Source organism: Brassica oleracea, chromosome C4, assembly GCF_000695525.1.
Source record: "Brassica oleracea var. oleracea cultivar TO1000 chromosome C4, BOL, whole genome shotgun sequence".
Taxonomy (NCBI): Eukaryota; Viridiplantae; Streptophyta; class Magnoliopsida; order Brassicales; family Brassicaceae; genus Brassica; species Brassica oleracea.
The window spans coordinates 7,551,150-7,572,098 of NC_027751.1; the positions used below are offsets into that span (position 1 = coordinate 7,551,150).

General features: G+C 35.3%; 3 protein-coding genes, 1 long non-coding RNA gene and 1 pseudogene across 4 annotated transcripts; 3 read left to right on the plus strand and 2 right to left on the minus strand.

Moving 5' to 3' along the window:
- Positions 1-1,335: 1,335 nt before the first annotated feature.
- Positions 1,336-2,179, minus strand: LOC106338000 (annotated as a pseudogene).
- A 4,704-nt stretch (positions 2,180-6,883) lies between these two features.
- Positions 6,884-7,561, plus strand: LOC106338001. Its single transcript, XM_013777079.1, has one exon. It carries the CDS (start codon positions 6,884-6,886, stop codon positions 7,559-7,561), a length of 678 nt encoding a protein of 225 aa, XP_013632533.1.
- Positions 7,562-11,629: 4,068 nt separating this feature from the next.
- On the minus strand, positions 11,630-13,790 carry LOC106336920 (pentatricopeptide repeat-containing protein At2g36240). The gene has a single exon (XM_013775898.1). The coding sequence runs from the start codon at positions 13,588-13,590 to the stop codon at positions 12,082-12,084; it is 1,509 nt and encodes a 502-aa protein (XP_013631352.1). The 5' UTR covers positions 13,591-13,790; the 3' UTR covers positions 11,630-12,081.
- An 826-nt stretch (positions 13,791-14,616) lies between these two features.
- Positions 14,617-16,133, plus strand: LOC106338002. Its single transcript, XM_013777081.1, has 5 exons — positions 14,617-14,821; positions 14,919-15,192; positions 15,668-15,782; positions 15,857-15,981; positions 16,069-16,133. The coding sequence occupies exons 1-5, from the start codon at positions 14,633-14,635 to the stop codon at positions 16,131-16,133; spliced, it is 768 nt and encodes a 255-aa protein (XP_013632535.1). The 5' UTR covers positions 14,617-14,632.
- Positions 16,134-16,279: 146 nt separating this feature from the next.
- On the plus strand, positions 16,280-17,382 carry LOC106341411. Its single transcript, XR_001269642.1, has 4 exons — positions 16,280-16,365; positions 16,429-16,592; positions 16,660-16,780; positions 16,894-17,382. It is a non-coding gene; the product is annotated as an uncharacterized LOC106341411 (long non-coding RNA).
- The last annotated feature ends 3,567 nt before the right edge of the window (positions 17,383-20,949 follow it).

Below are 20,949 nucleotides of genomic sequence, written 5' to 3' on the forward strand. Positions count from 1 at the left end.
AATGGTATGTGGTTCAGTGAACCTTCAAAAGTATTTCCTTGTGGGTTAAGAGCTATTCCCACACAGTTTTCTTTGGAAAGATTCTGCTTAGAGTCATTGGAAGGAAGCTACTCTGGTTTGATGATGAAGCTGGTGAATGGAGAGATTGTGAATGGAAAAATGTTCTAGTTTGAGTGAGAGATGTTTCTGCTGCCAGATTTGATTTTAGATTCAATAGGTTCAACTAAGTGTGGTTGATGTTGGTGCTACACTAGTAGCTTTTAGGAAAGTTGGAAGGAAAGGTAATCCTATCACTATTTGGACAACCGAGCTGACTCTAAAGAAGAAAAACAATGTTGTGACTGTCACTTCAAAATGATATGACTATGTGCTTAGGTTGTCAGCTAATGTTCAATCGTCATTATCAACATGATTGTCCTTTTCACTCTTTGATGTTCAATAATTTTTATAAAAGTATTGATTTTTTATCATATATAGTTAGCCGCACAAATATTGACCAACAATAAAATTGATTTTCAAATCTTCATTTATGTTGCATAGTTTTAGATTGTGTATCTACCCATGTGTATGCCTACCTTCACCATCATTTCGCCTCTTGATTTTGGAGAATCCTTGTCTGATGTGTCTTTTCCCATTTATATGCTTTCAATCATTTTTTCCTATATGTTCAACTAGGGTAAACCCGCCCGTAGTAAATAATTTAATAATCAAATTGTTTAAAAATATTAAATTTATTAACTAAAAGTAGAATTAACTTTTATAACTTTTAACAACAATTTTTAACTATTTATTTTAGAAATTATACTATTTTTTAACTATAATAAAAAATTTATAAAGTAATTATTTACTTTCTCGTAATGGTTATTTTAGTTTAACTACATCAATAAGTAACATAGAGTTTTTCTTAAAAATACATTCGATTGGAGTAAGTAGATGAAGTTATTTTCTCTCTTAGTTATATATTTGTTTCATGAATTGAATTGTTTTTTTAGAGGAAATCCTCGGCAAGCACTTTGGTTCAGACACAATGATGATCGAGATACAAAGACTCATATTCAAGTTTAGTAGACAAAGGAAGTCACTTTTGTATTTGACATTTTGTTTTTTACAATTACGTAACCCAAGAAACTGTTTAATGTACTCTTCTTCTATTATCTAATGTACTTTCTATTTTTTATTCACTTTAATAATGCTCTCTATAGTTTGAATCATTTTTTTTGTTGTTATTTCTCATAGTTGTTACAACGTTTATATTCAGTAAAATAACAATTTCATGACAACATTCATGTTGTTATGAAGATAATAATCAAATGCAAATAAGATAAAATGATATCATCACTCCGTTTTAGTGGGGAAAGAAGCCATCTTATTGATTGAGACCCTCGGGTTTTCCAGAGTTCCTCTTCACCCTGATGTAAATTTTCTCTCCCCATCTTGGTCCCCAATAATTTTTCACAATGATATAATCTGAACCCTTGCTTGATCCATACCCAACTGCAGCAACATCATGGTCCAAATCGACCCCACACCGCCCATCAAAGACATCCTTCATATACCGAAATACAATAATTCAAACATCGAGAAGACTATTCATTTTCTTGATCAAGGGTTTAATAATGTACTTACACCGCTATAGAACTGAAACTCTCTAGCAGAAGCATCAATAGCAACTCTGAGAGGTTGATGAGCCAATGCCTTCAAGAGACATTTCTCATCATTTATATGTACATCTTGGTGCCCACTGATAGTTACCATTTCAGATTCATCCTGTTTAAAAGCAAAGAGAATTATTATGACCAATTTATTCCTTTTTCGCAGTTACACAAAAACCTTTGCGTCTAGCAAGTTCCTTCTTCCATGGAATAAGGATAATCCTCTTCCTTGCGAAGACCTCTGTTCTCGACAACTTACTCAAAAGCATAATCCATGAGACAACCTTTTCAGCCATTGCTGTAAGTTGTGTCACAGACTCACAGTCTATGAGTTATTGCTCAGACAATGTTGTCAAGTTTCCTGTCACAATCTTGTTTATAGCTTCCACTGCAGCAACTGTCGAAAACGCCGAATAACTTCATGCATAACAATTAAAAAAAAATCTAAAAAAAAATTAAAAGTACATGCAAGATTTTAGGTTACCGCAAGAGCCTTGTTTCTTGACATAGCGCACGGCTCCTTTCATTCTCTAATCAACAGATTTAGGCAAAGCCTCGACATCAACGTCCTTATAAGCGTACTCTTCATACGATCTTTCATCATCGCCTCTTCCTTTATCAGTATTGAGCCCCAAATACTTGTTCTTAAATTCTTCGTGGCTCAAATCTGAAAACTTGAACATCAAATTGCATTATATCACCATTTACAGATCTTACTATGAAAGGAGATCTAAGAGATAACATTTTACCTATTAAGAACTCCAACAAACCAAAGATATATTACCTTCGTCAGTCTTATCTGCGATAGCAGGCTCCACACGGTATCTGGAAGACATAGACGGATCCATATAAGTTGTACGTTCAACTGGGAGAAGGTAGAACTTTGGTGATGCTTGATAATATGAACGGAATGAAAATAATGTCAACCTAAGAACACCGACTGCGTTTGTATCATCACAACCGATACATGTAAATGATGAGACCTGCATGAGAGTTGTATGAAAAAGGCGGAAAATTAAAGTTTCAGAACTCTTATGAAATCAGAAAGTATAAACTCTCATGAAACTGGAAGGTCCTCATGTTTTTGTTCCCTGGAAAATACTTTTGTGTTGAGGAAGAGCATATCAACACCATAAGCTTGTTGGCTTTCTTAACGTTGCGAGCCTCCCAGAATCTCATGAGACGCACTTCAACGGTGGAGCTACAACAGCCGGCCTTCAAATCACCGAGTAGCAGACTGGAGCCATTCTAATCGCTGAGAGATTTTAAACAAAATTGATTAAATGGAATGAACTAATGAATTTTTAGGAAGGAAACTTACATATTTGTAGTAATGGATCCACAGAGATGAATGAGTGAGAAGATTCATTCATTGAATGAGAGATCGTGTCATGAGTGGAAAATAAGTGTTAATGATGATTCATGAATCGAGTGGACAGGTGTAACGGTGCCTGAATTCATTTCCCCGTTAGAAGCACTCCAATCGACAAAACATGGACGACGAATTTGAAAAGCTTGCAATTGAAGTAAAGCGATACCTAACACTGAGATCTTCATTGATGGAAGGGAAAACGGTTGCTGCTAGTCGGTGGCGACTGTCTGAGTTTCTTTGTAGCAAGCGTTTTGGAGAAGACACCACCAGAGTGGGCCAGAGCTAATCTACAAAATAATCCCAATTTACAAAACCACGAGCTAATCTACAAAATAAGCCCAATTTACAAAACCACATTAGCCTAAAACTATGTATAAATAAGTTAGAAAACAAATAGCTCTGGCCTTGTAACAAAACCGTAAATAAAACGCAGCAGACCACTGTTTCCATTAATGAAGCGCAGCGTTTTAAAATTGGGACACGTGGCGTGCTCTCATTGCCTTATTTGATGACATATCATCATGAAAAAAAAGTAAATCTCTACTTTATATAATAAGATTATATTCAGCTTTTAGTTATGGTTGTCTTCAATTTCTTTTTCCTATTTATGTGTGTTTCTCTAGTCTTTAGTTATGTTTAGTTATTGTTGTTTCATTTCAACCTTTTTGTTTTGTAACTTGGTAGTTTTTTTATAATTGTGATATTATTTTGATAGGTTTTTCTTTTTAAAAGGGTTCATCTTTTCTTAATGATTTTTTTTATTGATTTTAGTATGTTTATACGATAGTATCAAAATAGAGTCAGAAACTCAAGCAAACCTCTTGGTCAAAAACATTTGATTTTTCTATATGGTAGTAGCAAAATAAATCAAAGGTGCACATCATCAGAAATCAAGCAAACATCTTGGTCTAAACCAATAAACGGTATTCACAGTTTCACACTATTTTCTTTCAGGACCTGAGAGACAGAGGCACACATTTTTTAACCCTCTATGGCTTTATTATTCGTAGTGGGTTTATATATGCTTTCCATCACCAGAAGTTGCAGCCCAAAAAATGACAGAACCTAAGGACCAAGTTCATATCTTTATATCAACCAAGCCTTTCCCTTGATCTGGATGTTCCAAGAGATAAGACGTGGATGCCACGGTTTGTACCATGGCTACATCTTTCTTCGAGCTGTTGCTATCAAAATCAGGAAATACTCGGCAGCCCAAATTCATCTGTAAACGACACAGCAAAAATAAAAATGGACTCCAGTGACCAGGGCCAGCCCTGGACTAAAGCTCATAAAGTTAGAGTTTTAGGCGCCAAAAAATATATACTTCTTAGGCGTCTCTAACTTCACTTCATTTTTTCTTCCAAAATAGAGTAAAAGTGAAAATAGAATAAAGAATGCTTCAACCCAACCTCATATTTCACCCAACTTCATATTTACTCCATAACGAAGTTTACTCCATAAATGGAATAATCTATTTTTTTTTGTTCATCACTATGAAGTAGGGTTTGAGCATTTTTTACTTCATATTCACTTTTACTTCATTTTGAAGAAAAAATGGAGTTTTACATTGGGGATGCTTTTAGGGGCACCAAATACTAATAATTCGCTTTGGTCCAATGGCTTTGGCATCTTATATTTTTACCTCACATGTATTGGTTTGAATTGTGGGTCTTCCTTCTTCTATTTTTTTAATTTATTTTACTCCTTCCGTTTCAGAATAAGTGTCACTATAACATTTTTCACACAGATTGAGAAAGTTACTGGAATATATGTAAATTGTTATTAATTACATCTCTTTGACCAATAGTATTTGAGATAAATAAAATTATTTATAAAATCAATGCAATTTGCAATTATTTTCTAGCTGAAAGTAAGTATAATTTGCATTGAAATTGTAAAGTGACACTTTCGTGTAACAAAAAGAAATGTTAGAATGACACTTATTATGAAACATTTCGTATAACAAAAAAAATGTTAGAATGACACTTATTATGAAACAGAAAGAGTAGATAATAACGAAAGAATCTGATCCATCTGGTTTCCTTTATTGACTATCTTTCTTTAACATCTCCTTTCTTGACCAATGTCATTTACCACATACAATTCTTATTCCCTCTACTTTCATTAGCATTACCACATATAATTCTTCTTTTATTCTTTGTGGGTTACAAACTCGTAAACATTTTTTTTTAACGTTTGGTTAATTATGTTATTACAACGATGAGAAATATTAAATAGACGATTCCACAGCCGACAATTTTACCACCTTGTGTGAATACACGTCTAACTGCGCCACTCCGAGCGGTCCTATGAGATCCATGTCCGATGGTACACCATGCATCATGTTGAAGATCTCCTGTAACCTCTTTTCTTCGTAATCTGTATAATTTGGATTTTCTGAGATTTGAACCCCAGATCTTTTGGTGTAGAAGCATTAATGAACCCTTAATTAAACCGATGGACTAAGGAGGTTTCCACACTAGTAAACATTTTTAGAGTAACTTTTTTCAGCATAATAAAAACAATTTAATATTTTGTTTCCAAACAAAATAAAAGTAAAAAAAAATATTGTTGAAAGGGGCATAATATTTTGGGGCGTTTTAGGCGTTGTAGCACTCTGGACCGGCGGTGCCGGTGAGCCGGTGACCCAATTTTTTTTTAAAACTTATTAGATATTATGCTTATCTATTAGAAAATATCTACAAAAGATATATTAATTAAAGTTTTGTCTTTTCTTTATAGTCGGTTGTTTCACCGACTTGATCTCACTATAAATATCCTCTCATGTCTTTGTATCACATGATCAATTATCGAATGAAAAAGTCAACCCCTCTCTCTATTTACATTGCCTCATCACTCCCTCTTTTTAAGTTTTATCAAATCTCTCTCCCACTCACGATACACATATAAATTTTATTTTCTAACTTATATTACACAACACGTTATCAGCACGAACTCTCATATACTAGTGAAGTCTATCAATCCAGAAGCTCTAACCAAAAAAAACTTATCAATCCGAAAGTTCTTAAACCATCCGAGGTAATGTTTAAATTTATGTATTCTAATATATTTTATTTATTTAAATTTTATTATTGTTTCGGAGTGAGAGGTTAGGCCTTCTCCGCTTATTTTTTGGGATAATAGGCGTTGTCTTCCCCGACTGATCGTTATGGTAGGCTATGCCTTCACGATCAGAGAAACACGTGGTAGGCTTTGCCTCCGTGAATAAAAATAAAAGGTGAAAAATGGTAGACTAAGTCTCCTCGGACCTTGAAATAAATAAAAGTCAAAATGGTAGAACATGTCTCCTCGGATTTTGAAAAAGATCAATATGGTAGTCTATGACTCCTCGGATCATGTGGTAGGGTGAGCCTCCCGATTTTATTTATGCTATTTAAATTTCTGCAATTTAAGTTTATGCTTTTATTTTATGTCTTTAATTTTTGCATTGCATTTAAATTTCCGTCTTTACTATATTTATATATTATTATGTGAATACAGTTATCATGTCGAATTTGACAAAGCTCGAAATTAATGCCCTGGATATTACGGAAAATAATTATATGACCAGGGCAGTGGATGCAAAGATGCACCTGAGAGGAAACAAGCTTTTGGAAATCATCGATAGTTCGAAAACGGTGTCACATGAGAAAAAAGCAAAAGTCATGATATTTTAACGACACTACATCCATGATGGTTTAAAGGATGAATATATTACGAAAAAGGATCCTTGTGACCTCTGGAAATCTTTAAAAGAGAGGTTCGATCAACAGAAATATGTGATCTTATCGAAAGCTAAACACGAGTGGATCCATCTCCGGTTCCAGGATTACAAAAGTGTTAATGAGTTAATTTCGCGATGTTCGGAATTACTTTGAGGATGATGTTATGTGGAGAGAAAATAAGTGATTATGATATGATCGAGAAAAATCTCTCCATGTTCCATCCTGAAAATGTAATCCTGCAGCAACAGTACCGGGTGAATGGATATACCCGTTACTCGAAGTTGATGCAAGTCCTCCTTGTAGCGGAGTTGATGCAAGTCCTCCTTGTAACGGAGCAGAATAACCAACTCGTGACTTTAGACCATCAAACTCGTCCCACTGGATCTGCTCCATTCCCTGAAGCGAATGTTGCATCATCCAGTTATGATAATTGGAGAGGACGAGGACGTGGACGTGGTGGAAACCGTTATCATGGTCGTGGAAGAGGACGAGGAAGAAGATTATTTCCCTATGATGAAAGAAATACTAAGAACTTCCACGAGAATGAAAGGAATGAAAAGGACCGGGATGATAAAAGGCAAACGGGAAAAGTTTGCTACAGATGCGGCATGAAAGGTCATTGGGTACGTAACTGTCGTACGCCAAAACATTTAGCCGATCTGTATAGAGAATCCCAAAAGGGAAAAGAGAAAGGAAGAGGTGAAACAAACTTCATCTCTGATGAACATGGGCCATCCTTTCATGGTTTAAACGATGATACTCATCTCGACGTATCAGACTTTCTGGTTGAGCCAGAGAGTATCGATGAGTGATATAAATCGATGTGATATAAGTAGAATGTATTATAGTATCTATATCTTTTGTTGTAAGATATATGTTATGTTTGTTATGTTTCATGTTTAATAATATATGTTTTATATTCCGAAAAATGCCAAACTTTGAGATTATGGATGTAAATTTGTGTTTGGCAGATAATTAAAGATAAGAAATATTTCTCCAGTCTCAAAATAAAAGATTACACTGGAAGCGTAAGTACAATATCTGGTAATGCAAAGATTATTATGGGCTCTGGAAGAGCGAAATTTTCAATGCCAGGGGGAACAATATTTGAAACAAGTGATGCATTGTATTCCCCCAAGTCTCATAGAAACTTGTTAAGTTTTAAGAATATCCGAAAAAATATATATCATATTGAGACTATGAGTAAAGATGGCATTGAATTTCTTTGCATTAAGTCCGAGAGGAAACATATATTGGAAGAGTTAAGAATGTTATCCTCTGGACTATATTGTACGAAAATAACCATGACTGAGTCCTATGCTGTGGTAAACATGAAGTTTACTGATACATTTAAAATTTGGCATGAAAGGTTAGGACATCCTGGTTCAGTCATGATGAGAAAGATAGTGCAAAATTCGAATGGTCGGAAAATTTTTGCAAACGTGCGAGTTTACATGTAATGCATGTTCTCAAAGAAAACTTATAACTCGGCCAACACCAACAAAAGTAGGCAATGAATCACCAATATTTTTAGAAAAAATACATGGTGATATATGTGGAATATGTGGGCCGATCCACCCACCGTGCGGGCCATTTAAGTATTTCATGGTATTGATTGACGCATCTAGTAGATGGTCAAGTGTGTCTCTTTTGACGACACGAAATACGGCTTTCGCAAAGTTCATTGCCCAGATAATAAAGCTGAGAACACAGTTCTCAGAGTATACCATTAAGAAAGTATGGCTTGATAATGCTGGTGAATTTACATCGCAAGCATTTGATGATTATTGTATGTCAATGGGGATTGATGTGGAGCATCCAGTTCCCCATGTGCATACACAAAATTGCATGGCCGAGTCATTAATAAAACGGTTGCAGTTGATTGCAAAACCGTTAGTCTTGAGAACAAAGCTCCCAATTTCTGTATGGGGTCATGCTATATTGCATGCGGCTGCACTGGTTCGGTTAAGACCGAGTGCATATCATAAGTACTCTCCATTACAATTGGCATCTGGGCAAGAGCCAGATGTATCCCATCTCCGTGTTTTTGGGTGTGCGGTCTATGTTCCGGTAGCACCACCACAAAGAACAAAAATGGGCCCACAAAGGAGATTGGCAATATATGTGGGTTATACGTCACCAAGTATAATAAGATATCTGAAACCGGTAACTGGTGATATGTTTACGACACGATTTACCGATAGCCATTTTAATGAGGATGAATTTCCAGCGTTAGGAGGAGGAATTAGTAGAATTTCTAAAGAGATTACATGGTGTACACCATCGTTGTTACACTTTGATCCCCTTACGAATCAAAGAGAGTTGGAAGTTCAGAAAATTGTGCATTTGCATAATTTGGAAAACCAGTTACCAGATGCGTTCACAAATACGAGAAGGGTGACGACGTCATGTATACCCGCTGAAAATGTTTCATGTAGAGTTGATGTTCCTAAAGAATAAACTGATGGAAACAAATTGAATGAACCTAGGGTTCAGTTAAAAAGGGGGAGGCCAGCGGGTTCTAAAGATAAAAATTCCTGAAAGAAAAAAAAAATTGGATGAGCAAAATAGTACGGTTCCAGAAGAACCTGATATTGAAAGACGTCTAAAGAAGACATAAATGGAAAGGTTCCAGAAGAATCTGTTACTGAAAAATATCTGAAAAAGACATAAATAAAGATGATCCAGATGACGAGAAGGGAACAGGAAAATATGAGATTTCCATCAACTACGCCCGAGATGAAAAATTATGGATCAGAAATAAGATCAAAGACGTTGATGGAATGTTCTCTTTTTCTGTGTCCAAAGAGATCGATCATGAAAATGATGATCCTGATCCAAGGTCCATTTTAGATTGTCAGAAAAGACATGATTGGGAGGAGTTGAAGAAGGCCATTCAAATTGAATTACTCTCCCTAAATAAAAGGAATGTCTTTGGACCTATAGTCATAACGCCTGAGAATATAAATCATGTTGGGTATAAGTGGGTATTCGTGAGAAAAGTAAATGAGAAAAATGAAGTAACACGATATAAAGCCCGATTAGTTGCCCAAGGTTTTTTCCAGAGACCGGGACTTGATTTTGAGGAAACGTATTCCCCGTTAATGGATGCAATTACGTTTAGATTTTTGATGAGCCTAACGGCGTCTAAAAATCTTGAAATGCATCTCATGGACGTTGTGACTGCATATTTGTATGGATCGTTGGATAACGTTATATATATGAAACTCCATGAGGGATTGAAAATGCCAGGGGCATTGAAAGAAAAATCCAGGGAGATTTGTTCGGTCAAGTTACAGCGATCACTTTACGGGTTAAAGCAATCCGAACGCATGTGTTACAATCGCTTAAGTGAATATCTTTTGAGTAAAGGATATGTGAAAAATGCGATATGTCCATGCATTTTTATAAAGAAATCGTCATTTGGCTTTGTGATCATTGCTGTATATGTAGATGACCTGAACATAATTGGAACTCAAAAGGAGGTTGATGATGCTCGAACTCATATGAAAGAGGAGTTCGAAATGAAAGATCTCGGCAAGACAAAGTTTTGTCTTGGGCTCCAGATAGAGCATCTCCGAAAAGGAATATTTGTGCATCAATCAAACTATACGAAAAGTTTACTGAAACGCTTTTATATGGATAAAGCGACTCCTTTGAGTACTCCAATGGTTGGTAGAACTCTCGATGTTGAGAGAGATCCTTTTAGGCCCTGTGAAGATAGCGAGAAGATATTAGGTCCTTAAGTACCTTATATGAGTGCTATCAGTGGGCTCTTGTATCTTGCAAATTGTACTAAGCATGATATTGCTTTTGCTACTAATCTACTAGCAAGATATAGCTTTGCTCCTACTCACAGGCACTGAGACGGAATAAAGCATGTATTCCGTTACCTCCAAGGTACTGTTGATTTAGGGTTAATGTATTTTAGAAAACCCGAGTTTGGTATGGTTGGTTTTGCAGATGCATGATACTTATCAGATCCTCATAAGGCTCGATCGCAAACCGACTATGTTTTTATAATTAGTGGAATCGCGATCTCTTGGCGGTCGCAGAAACAAACTCTGGTTGCGACTTCTTCGAATCATGCAGAAACTATTGCGCTTCACGAAGCATGTCGAGAATGTGTGTGGCTTCGGTCAATGAGTCACCACATACAAGAATCAAGCGGAATAGTCAACGAGAAAGAGCCAACGAAAATATTCGAAGACAATTCGGCGTGTGTCGCTCAACTTAAAGAAGGCTACATTAAAGTCACAGAACAAAGCACATCCCTCCAAAAATTTTCTCGTACATACGAGAGCTCGAGAAAAATGAAGAAGTGGACATCGAGTATGTACGGTTATGCGACAATCTGACTGACTTGTTCACAAAGGCTCTTCCGACTACAATATTTCGAAAACACGTCTACGGTATCGGAATGCGGCATTTGCGTGACCTATGACAAGAAAGCTATGTCCACTATTCTCAGGAGGAGATTACGGGAGTGTACTCTTTTTCCTTTGTCATGGTTTTTGTTCCAATGAATTTTTCCATGACTAGGTTTTTAATAAGGCACTACGTAATACAAAATAGATAAACAAATAGAAGTATTAGATATTATGCTTATCTATTAGAAAATATCTACAAAAGATATATTAATTAAAGTTTTGTCTTTTCTCACTATAAATATCCTCGCATGTCTTTGTATCACATGATCAATTATCGAATGAAAAAGTCAACCCCTCTCTCTCTTTACGTTGCCTCATCACTCTCTCTTTTTAAGTTTTATCAAATCTCTCTTCCACTCACGATACACATATATAAATTTTATTTCCTAACTTATATTACACAACAAAACTGACATTGCTAGTAATTTTTTTTACTGACATTGCTAGGAATAAGACGAGAGTAAAGTGAATCCTTTACTAGTTTAGTGTAACTTTAAACGTTGTAGACAAGGCAAAGTAATCTCTCATATTTCCATGAACAAGAAAAAATACAGTTTTTTTACTAAAAACTCTAATAAAAGGAGATTTTCTCTACAAAGCAAAAAAAAAGAAAAAAAGAAAAAAGTGAAGACTTTGCTTTTCGTAACAAAAGTGAGCTTGCTTGTCTGAATAGGTTTTGGCTTTGGCTTTGGAGATATTGTTAACGTTACACTTCATACCTAATCTCTCTCCAGTCACAGAATTCAAGGGGTTACTGTTAATAAACTTGCAGTTATTAACAATTAAACTGTTATGAGACCTCTACTATATAACTTGGTTTCCATTTCATATCTCATTTTATCTCATTTTCTTCAAAATCAAATGTGTTTGACATATTCCTTTGGCCGAAGAAGTCTCACCGGTTAAACTAACGGGACTTGATTCTTTGAAAATTTTCCAGCGGTGGACAAACCATCCATCAATCTATTATATGTAAAGATATCAGACAACATGTCTTTATCCAACATCTCATTCACCAAAACTTCTCCTTCCTTCCTTCTCCCTTCTTTCGAGAACCCCGAAACCAAAACATGGTACGTCGTCTCATCGGCCTCAAAACCTTTGCTTGTCGCCAACACTCTCAACCTGTTTGCATCCATCGAACGACCAGAATCGCATAGATCCCGGAGCAGCAAATTAAACGTCACACTATCAGGAACCAAACCTACATTCATCACCATCTTCTCCATAAACTCTGATGCTTTCTCTGCTCTTCCTGATTTCCTCAACCCTTCGACGAGTGTAGTACAAGCAATCAAACACGGAGCTCCACCATTATTCTTCCACACCTCCTCCACCATCTCCACCGCTCTATCCACTTTCTTCTCTCTACAAAGCTTCTCAACTAAACCCCCATAATCAAACCCTTTAGGTAAAACCCTTTTCCCCGAAAGATCAATCACCAGCCTCGAAGCATCATCAACCAAACCTACTCTACACAACCCATCAACAAGAATCTCGCAAGTCGCTTCAGAGACTCCACAACCTAACTCAATCATCTCATAAGCCATTCTAACACCTTCCTCAACCTTCCCCTTCCCGAAAAACCCTCTTATAATAGTATTGAAGCTAACCACATTAGGCTCACAACCTCTCTCCCTCATCTCCTTAAACACACCCAAAGCCATATCAAACTCACCGCTCCTGCAATAACCGTTGATGAGGATGTTGAACGTACACGCATCAAGCTTCACTCTCTCCTTCCCCATCCTCTTGTAAAAACCCAACGCCTTCTCCATATCACAACCCTTCTTCACATACCCATTCAACACGGTGTTGTAAACGCCAACGCTAGGCTTCCCATCGATCAATCTCCTCATCGTCTCAAACGCTAACAACGCGTAATCCATTTTCCCAGCTCTGCAGAAGGCATCGATCGCGGAATTGAATAAAGTTTCGAGCTTTGGGCAGGAGAAGATCCCTGATGCACAAGGGCAGGGGCTTGAGGAGATGAAAAGGAGGAGACGGTGGAGATCGGAGAAGCGGTGGGTGGCGGCGAGGGATCGCGACATCCAGAGGAAGGAGTCGTGGTCGTGGCGGAAGGCGTCGAGGGTGGAGGCCCAGGTGAAGACGGCGAAGTCGTGGTGAGCGAAGAGAGGGTGGTGGCGGAGGCTGGAGCGGAGGAAGGCGATGAGGGATTGGGGGGTTAGGGTTTGGTGGTGGGGGAGGTTGGATTCGAGGAAGTTGAGGAAGTGGGAGTGACGTGGAGATGGAGAGAGGGTGAGAGTGGGAGGGATTGAGATGTTGTTGTTGGGAGGTTTGGGTGGAGGAAGGGGTAAGCGGTAGATCTCGGGTGGCGGCGGGGTTAGAGGGGCAGGGAGGTGGGTGGAGCTGGAGACGAGGTTGATGACGTTCTTCTTGTTCCACCGCATCACTCTGTTTTTTTTCTGTCGGAGAAACCTGAAGATCGCAACTTTTTTCGCCGGAGTCCAGTTTTAAGCAAACCATCTCTAATTATTGATAAAACCGGAATAAACCAGAGTGTAAACCGAATTTCTAAGTTTAGGTGTTGGTGGTATCCATCCAGTCCAGGTATTTGGTTCAGTTTAGGTTGGTTACTTTGGGTACAGGATATAATTTGATTTTGATTCATTTCAGTTTTTTTTTTTTTATAATTTAAATAAATATCGAGTTATTCAGATAAAATATTAAAATTTATGTAATTTATATAAAGTATTGAATAAATTAAATTATCTCAAGTATCCTAGATAAAAATAATAATTAAGATATCATCCAAATAATTATTTTTATATAATTTTAGTTAATTTTAGAGACAATTAGTTAAATATACCCAACTGAAATCTATATTTGCTAACTACACACTAATTGATATTAATGATATGGTATATGACATTTAAGCCATGAGTAGTCGATTTTACTCCATTTGTAATGATGAAAGCTTTTGCTGTCAATTCTGACGCGACAGAAAACAAAAATGTGCCAGCCGAATAAAGTAGTGTTAGAAGTCATAAATTTACGGCCGATTTCTGTCCTTATTTACAAGTATAATATCACAATACTAAAAGCTCAATTTTCTCAAAATCTAGGCTGCCACGTCACCTAAAATAATCAGCCACTCACAACATTTGGTTTCGGGCTGGGCTTCGATTTTGTTTCAATGGGTTTGATTCGTTTTTCGGTATGGGCTAATAGGCTTCGTCTGGTTTGTGTTACGGCTTACTCCTTAGTTAAACCTAGATCTATAGGGGCAAGTCGCGAGTCTCTCCTTCTTTTCCCCATTTCTCTTCGTCTTCTCCTCTGTGTTTTGATCATCCCATTCTTCACGATCGGTTTCTTTCAATCAATTCCGCCATCAATTTCTTCTTATGGTTTCTTTTCATCTTCCCCCTTTCCTCCTTCTTTATATATTGTTTCTTCCCCCGTGTACAAATAAAAACCCTAGAAACTCAATTGATGGCGATGAAACCACATGGGAAGTCGATTGTGTCCTCCGATAACGACGAAAAAGTCGTCTTCTTCAAAGATCTCTCGCTGGGTCCCCACGAAGCTCAGTTGTGGTTTCGGCTCATCCATTTCTGGGAGGCTTGGAATCCGCTAAAGAAGGCGCTTATTGGCATGGAGATGCTACTCATCGACGAACAGGTTATAGTAATTAACCGTTTTTTATCATTTCGAAAGAAGTTTATGCTTATCGTTCTTCACTTACGTATATTGGTTTCTCTTATGTTGTTATTCGCAGGGAACTGTTATTCAAGGATTCATTTCCCCATGGCGTATTGAAAAATATCTGCCTGAGATGAAGCGAAGATCTGTTTACAAACTCAACAACTTCTACGGATCCAGAAACAAATCAGTGTTTCGGGTTGCTGATCATACCGTTACAGTGTCGTTCTCATGGAACTCGGAGTTGATGGTTCTTCTATACTGTCCCACTCATTTTGATGCGGACAGTTTCCGGTTCCATTCATATGAAGAGTTTCAAGCTAACTGCAATCTCAAAGGAGACCTCTACGGTAAGCTCTGTGATTCCCAACGTTATTTTTTAGTTGAGTTGCTTGATAATTAGAATGTTGCTTAGATACGTAGATCTGAGATTGGTTGATTCAATTTTTTGGGTTTGTTCAGTATTCTCTGAACTCGGTCCTCGGATTTTATTAGTTTTTTTTATATCCGTAGAAGAAATATATGCTTAAAAAAAATAAAATTATAAATACATGTTGTTTTCATATTAGTATATTTAGCTTTGTATATTGAGAGACATGTGAAGCTCTTGCGAGGGTACAAAGTTATTAGCCTACCTTTTATGAATAAAGATATCTGTCGAGTACGTAAAAAATTGGATTATTAGAATTACTTAGATTCTTTTAAACTTAAAGTTTATAAAATGTGTAAGACAAAAAAAGTTGACAATATTTAAACATTTTTTTGCTGTGATTCATTATGTTGATGAATTTTAATTTAGATGTAACTATTGTGATGTTTATCTAGATGTTGTTGGCAACATGAAGTTGGTTAATGGTCAGAGTATCGTTGAGGCACCAGTTCTTGCCGAAGTGGAGATAGCAAAAGCTAGGCGTGTTCTGATTCATGTCCAATCACATGAGTAGGTGTACAGTGTTTTTTGGAAACTACTTCTCTTTACTCCTATTAACTATTTAGTATCGGTTTTTTTTCCAGTGGACCGGTCATGAAGCTATACCTTTGGGATCAGGCTGCAAGAGACTTCTGCAAAAAGTTCAAGTCGTACGAGGGCACACCCACTGTGTTACTGGTCACGACCGTTAACACGAAGACTCTCGGAGATTCTGATTTTTATCTATACTATAGGTTTCTTACAGTTATATATCAACATTTTGTGTTCTTTAATGGGTTTTTTCATTTGACAACATGTACTCTGGCCTTGACCTCAATGTCCTCTTCATGTTTATGGACTATGATGTCCAACCTACAATAGACTACTTCAGTTGGTAAGCGTTTATGTGTTTTGCTTTTACTCTTTTTTCTCAATGAAGTGCTCGCGTTATCTCACTGCGTTGACTGACTAACTCAAATTTTTTTACTCTATCTCAGGTTGGGCTCTAATCCTGCAATTGCTGAGCAGGTTAATGCAGAGGTAGTCACCAAACGTGAGACAATGACTGACTATAGGGGAAGTATTCTCCTACATCGAGCAGGAATCTGCAAAGGTAAACTCAATCTATATAACTTCAATCACTAAGAGAAATTTATATTCTTATGCAAATTCGCAGAACGCCTTCTTTGAGTGCACGGCTACGATCGATGACGTAGTGCATGGTTCTTCTTGGTACTATATTGCCTGCAGTGGGTGCCATTCTAAGGTTAGCAAAGGTCCAACTTCGTTGATCTGTACAAACAAGAAGTGTGGAAAGGTTAACGTATATGGTGTTCCACAGTAAGAACTCTGACCTGAACTTCAATTAAGTTTTTATTGGTATTATGTTCTCATTCTTTCATAACAGGTACCTGTCAAAGATATCCGTTTATGACAACAGAGAGCAAGCTGTCTTTGTGCTACTTGGTGAAGCTGGTCGTTAGCTGACTGGGAAGCCAACATCAGAGTTAGTCAGAAGCTATTTTGAGGTAACTTTATATAGGTATATAAGCTCTGAAACGTTTTGGGTAGATGTTGTTTTCTTTTCATCATGCTAAACTCTTAAACGTATAAGCCTGGCCCTGTTTTGATTGAATGTCAGGCTAATGGGAACGAAGGAGTTAACCTTGAGGCGCCTGTTCCGAAAGCTCTAATCAGCACCATCGGTCAGAAGCATAAGTTTTGTGTCAAAGTTACAGAGCATAACTTTTCTGGTAAGACCCGAGCTCTTACCGTGACCAAGATCCTCCCACTAGACACTTCACCAGCCACAGTGTCTTCGAAAGATAACCAGGCTACTGCGACGTCTGAGGAGACATCCGAAAACCGTGTGGATTCAGCAGATGGGAGTAACAGAACCTGTGACAGTTCTGAGCTGGAGAGAGCTAAACGCCCTAAGTGTGGGAACTAGGGTTCTCGTGACACTTCTCAGAGATTGCAACTTCAATTCAGTTTACGTGTTTGTCTCCTTTACAATTGCCTGCATGGTTTTTTCATTATGTCTTTGAATTATGAGAGTTTTTTCCTTGACTTTGGTTTCTCTCATTTTGAATTATCAGAGTTTTTTTAAGAATCATTTGTTATCAAATATCAGAGTGTTTAAATAATTTGGGTTAACATGTTATTTTTTACTTATTTTCATTTGATTGACTTAAATCCAACGAATAGTATGAATATATTTCCATATCGCAAATCCATAAGGTTTATGAAAAACCCAACTGGTCCGTAAATACATTAGGATTTACTTACTAAAATGAGAAAATATCGTTAATGTCAAACACAATTATTAAATGTATTTTCCTTCACTAACGTAAAAAATATTCTCATATCTCAATCACTTTAATATCTTTCCTAAACCTTTCTCCTAAAGAATTAAACAAAACGCTTTCTACTCCCATCTCCATATTCGATTATCAAAACGCTCTGTAACATTTTTCTTCCCCTTCTCTGTTCTTACTTAGATCCTTTTACAGTTGTCTACAAAGCTCGCCAAACGACTCTGTAAGTGTAACACATTTTTACAAACAAACGGTATACGAATATTAATCCACCCCTATAGTTAACAATCTATTTGCTTCTCAGGATAAAGTTACACAAAAATGGAGAACACACCTCGAACACCCCCTTTGGAAACTGCAGGTACAAAAATACATACTTTTGCATATAGTATTGTATTTACCAAACGGAATTGAGAATAGTTCATATAGCTTTAAAACAGAACACGTATAAAACAAAACCACAACTCTTGGTTTAGCATGTCTCCCAATATACTTAAACTAGATATATTAATATGGAGATAACAGGTATCTAAAGTTTTATATTCTTTTACATCGCAAATTATTTTTATTAAATAATAACATTTCAATCTTTATTTATAAAAGGTAGGCTAATAACTCTGCAAGAACTTCACATGTCTCTCAATATACTAAGCTAAATACACTAATATGAAAACACTAGGTATTTATAATTTTATTTTTTTAAAGCATATATTTGTTCCAACTATATAAAAAAACTAATATATAAGTTGAGAAAATGACAGATATTACTCATAGCATATTTTAATATTATGCTTTTAATTTACAAATTTTAATGATGTTTTGAAAAAAAAAACTTTGGGGAAAAAAAACAAAAAAACAAAAACATTTCGTATTTGAAAACATATAATCCAAAAAAAATTTTAAAAATATTTTTTCCTCCTTAATTTTTTCTGTTATTTTTAATTTTTTTTATAAAAGTTTTTATTATGTTTCTTTAATATTTATATATTTTTTATTTTTCAAATTTTATAAATTTTTTAAATATATCTAGGGTATTAATGTCATTTACCTATTAAATGAAACATTTGGTAATTTTCCTCCTTATGATATAATTTAGTGACCAAAACTTGAAAATAGTCTATTTATAAGAATAACCCAATTCAAAATGAGATAAAAAATTTATAATACAATTATGATTGACATATTATACATTTATCGATCATATTGTAGAATAATTACATATAGCCTATAAAATTTATAACTGAATTACAGATGAGATCCAACTGGTCTCCACAAATCTGTTAAAACTTTGTAAGGTTAGTAATCAATTATTAAAAAACATAAATTATATTCGTGGACTTATTTGTATACTATAGAAAGCACTGTATTTTACTATCATTTTATTAACGACATATAACAGAACCTGGAATTCTCATATATGACTATTTCTTTTTTTATAAGAGTTAGTATTAATAAGAAAAGAACATGTATATGGTTTGATAAACATAAGATAATTCTTTTTGAAATAATAGCATGGTAAAAAAATTAAAAAAAACTCTCTATATAGTAAATAGACTAAAACTAATATTTTCTGTATTATTACTGTCTTATATTTTATACAAACTCACTCAATTTTTTGTTATTTTGTATTTTATACGTATATTAGAAGCTGGAGTTCGCATATATTATTATTCCATTTTAATAAGAGTTAGTGTTAATAAGGGGAAAAGCATGTATATGGTTTGATAAACATAAGATAAAACTCTTTTAATAAAAAAGTGGTAAGAAAAGTAATAATATGTATGTATATAGCCAATGAATTTCTTCTTCTTTGTATGAATGATATGTGTTTTGCTTGCACTCGCGAGGCTAATAATTTTCAAACTTATACATATATAATCAATTAAAAAACCATTAGAATAAATAATTTTTATTTTTATGAAATATTTACTAATTAGCTAAATATTAATTTCTAATACAAGATGAACTTTTTAAAATAATTTTCTGCCCTATCTATTATTGCATTATCTGCACTATCTAACTTTCTGCACGATCTATTACCGTCTTAATTATCATATTTTTCCTCAGTTTTTTTACCTATTTTTATTTTTTACAATTTTTAAATTTTGTTATTTTTTTATTATTTTCCATTTTTTTAGTTTTAAAAGTTTTTCATATATCTAGAGTATTAGTTTCATTTTACTCATTTTATTCTTTGTTGCCCTCACCGAGGCTTGCATAATGATCTGCACCGTGACATTCTTCTAAATAATTTTTTATAACGATGAGTATAAAATATACCTTAAACTTTATTTGTGATATGTTGTTTTCCCATAACTTTAAAGAAAATAGTATATAGATATATTATAACACCTTCCTAAATTGTATTCGTCCAGAAACTTCTACCGGAATCACACAAAAAAGAAAAAGAGGTCGCCCACTCAGAGCACGCAACAAACCCAAAGGTGTGTCATTACTCTCAAGATATATTATTTTGTACTCCACAAACATATTATTTTAAATTATGATTATATTTTGTAGTCAATCAGATATGCAATCCACCGACGTTCAAACCCAAATATTATGATTGTAAGTTTAAAAGAATTATAATAATATATTCTTCATCAGTATCTATTGATAAACTAATTGAGTTATCTAATTTAATCGTACAGGTGGCTGTGATAAATGTGACATTTACAGTATAAAATCTGATAAACCTATAAACATTATTGTTCCTCAATGTCTTATGCTTATATTCTCTTAAATGGATCGCTTACCATTTAACCAGTGAGACACAAAAACGCACGAGGGATGAGAAAAGCCATGTTGCTATCCAAACGAACGTTATCCCTACCGCAAGGTAACTATCTCTGTCAACCACAAAACACTAAAGAAACGATTACAAAGCCTTATTTATTCATCTGCATATGTAATACGCATAGGTCTACATGCTCCACGAGAATCCCATCGCTTACACCCAACAATAACTGGGAAGAAAGGTACATATTTAAAACTACTATTTAAAATCAGTGTCGAGAATGATCACGATAATTAAGAAACCAAATCCGATCAATGTTAGATAATTCTGATGAAAAACTTTGGTTGCCAATAACCTTCAATGCGGATTTCTAAAATCATAAAAGAATTTTTACTTTATGTGTTTTTCAAAATGGCTTCTGAGCCTACAAAATACATGAAATCATATATATATTATATCTCTTTATAAAATATTAAACGCTTTTTACTGTAAAAATACTAACCACAATATGTCTAAACAAATTGAAACACGTTTAACCACAGATAAAGGCTCCACATCTAAATCCGAAGATAACCCCATCATAGAATGCACAAAATGTGGTGCATTAATGTGGACTTCAGAGAGTACTGGTAAAGACTCCAGA

Excerpts from the sequence above, each read along its gene's own strand:
- LOC106338001 (XM_013777079.1), top strand. The coding sequence starts at position 6,884 with ATGTTCGGAATTACTTTGAGGATGATGTTATGTGGAGAGAAAATAAGT.
- LOC106336920 (XM_013775898.1), bottom strand. The coding sequence starts at position 13,590 with ATGCGGTGGAACAAGAAGAACGTCATCAACCTCGTCTCCAGCTCCACC.
- LOC106338002 (XM_013777081.1), top strand. The coding sequence starts at position 14,633 with ATGGCGATGAAACCACATGGGAAGTCGATTGTGTCCTCCGATAACGAC. Across the intron at positions 14,822-14,918 it reads TGCTACTCATCGACGAACAG|GGAACTGTTATTCAAGGATT; the intron begins GTTATAGTAATT and ends TGTTATTCGCAG. Across the intron at positions 15,982-16,068 it reads TAACACGAAGACTCTCGGAG|GTACTCTGGCCTTGACCTCA; the intron begins ATTCTGATTTTT and ends ATTTGACAACAT.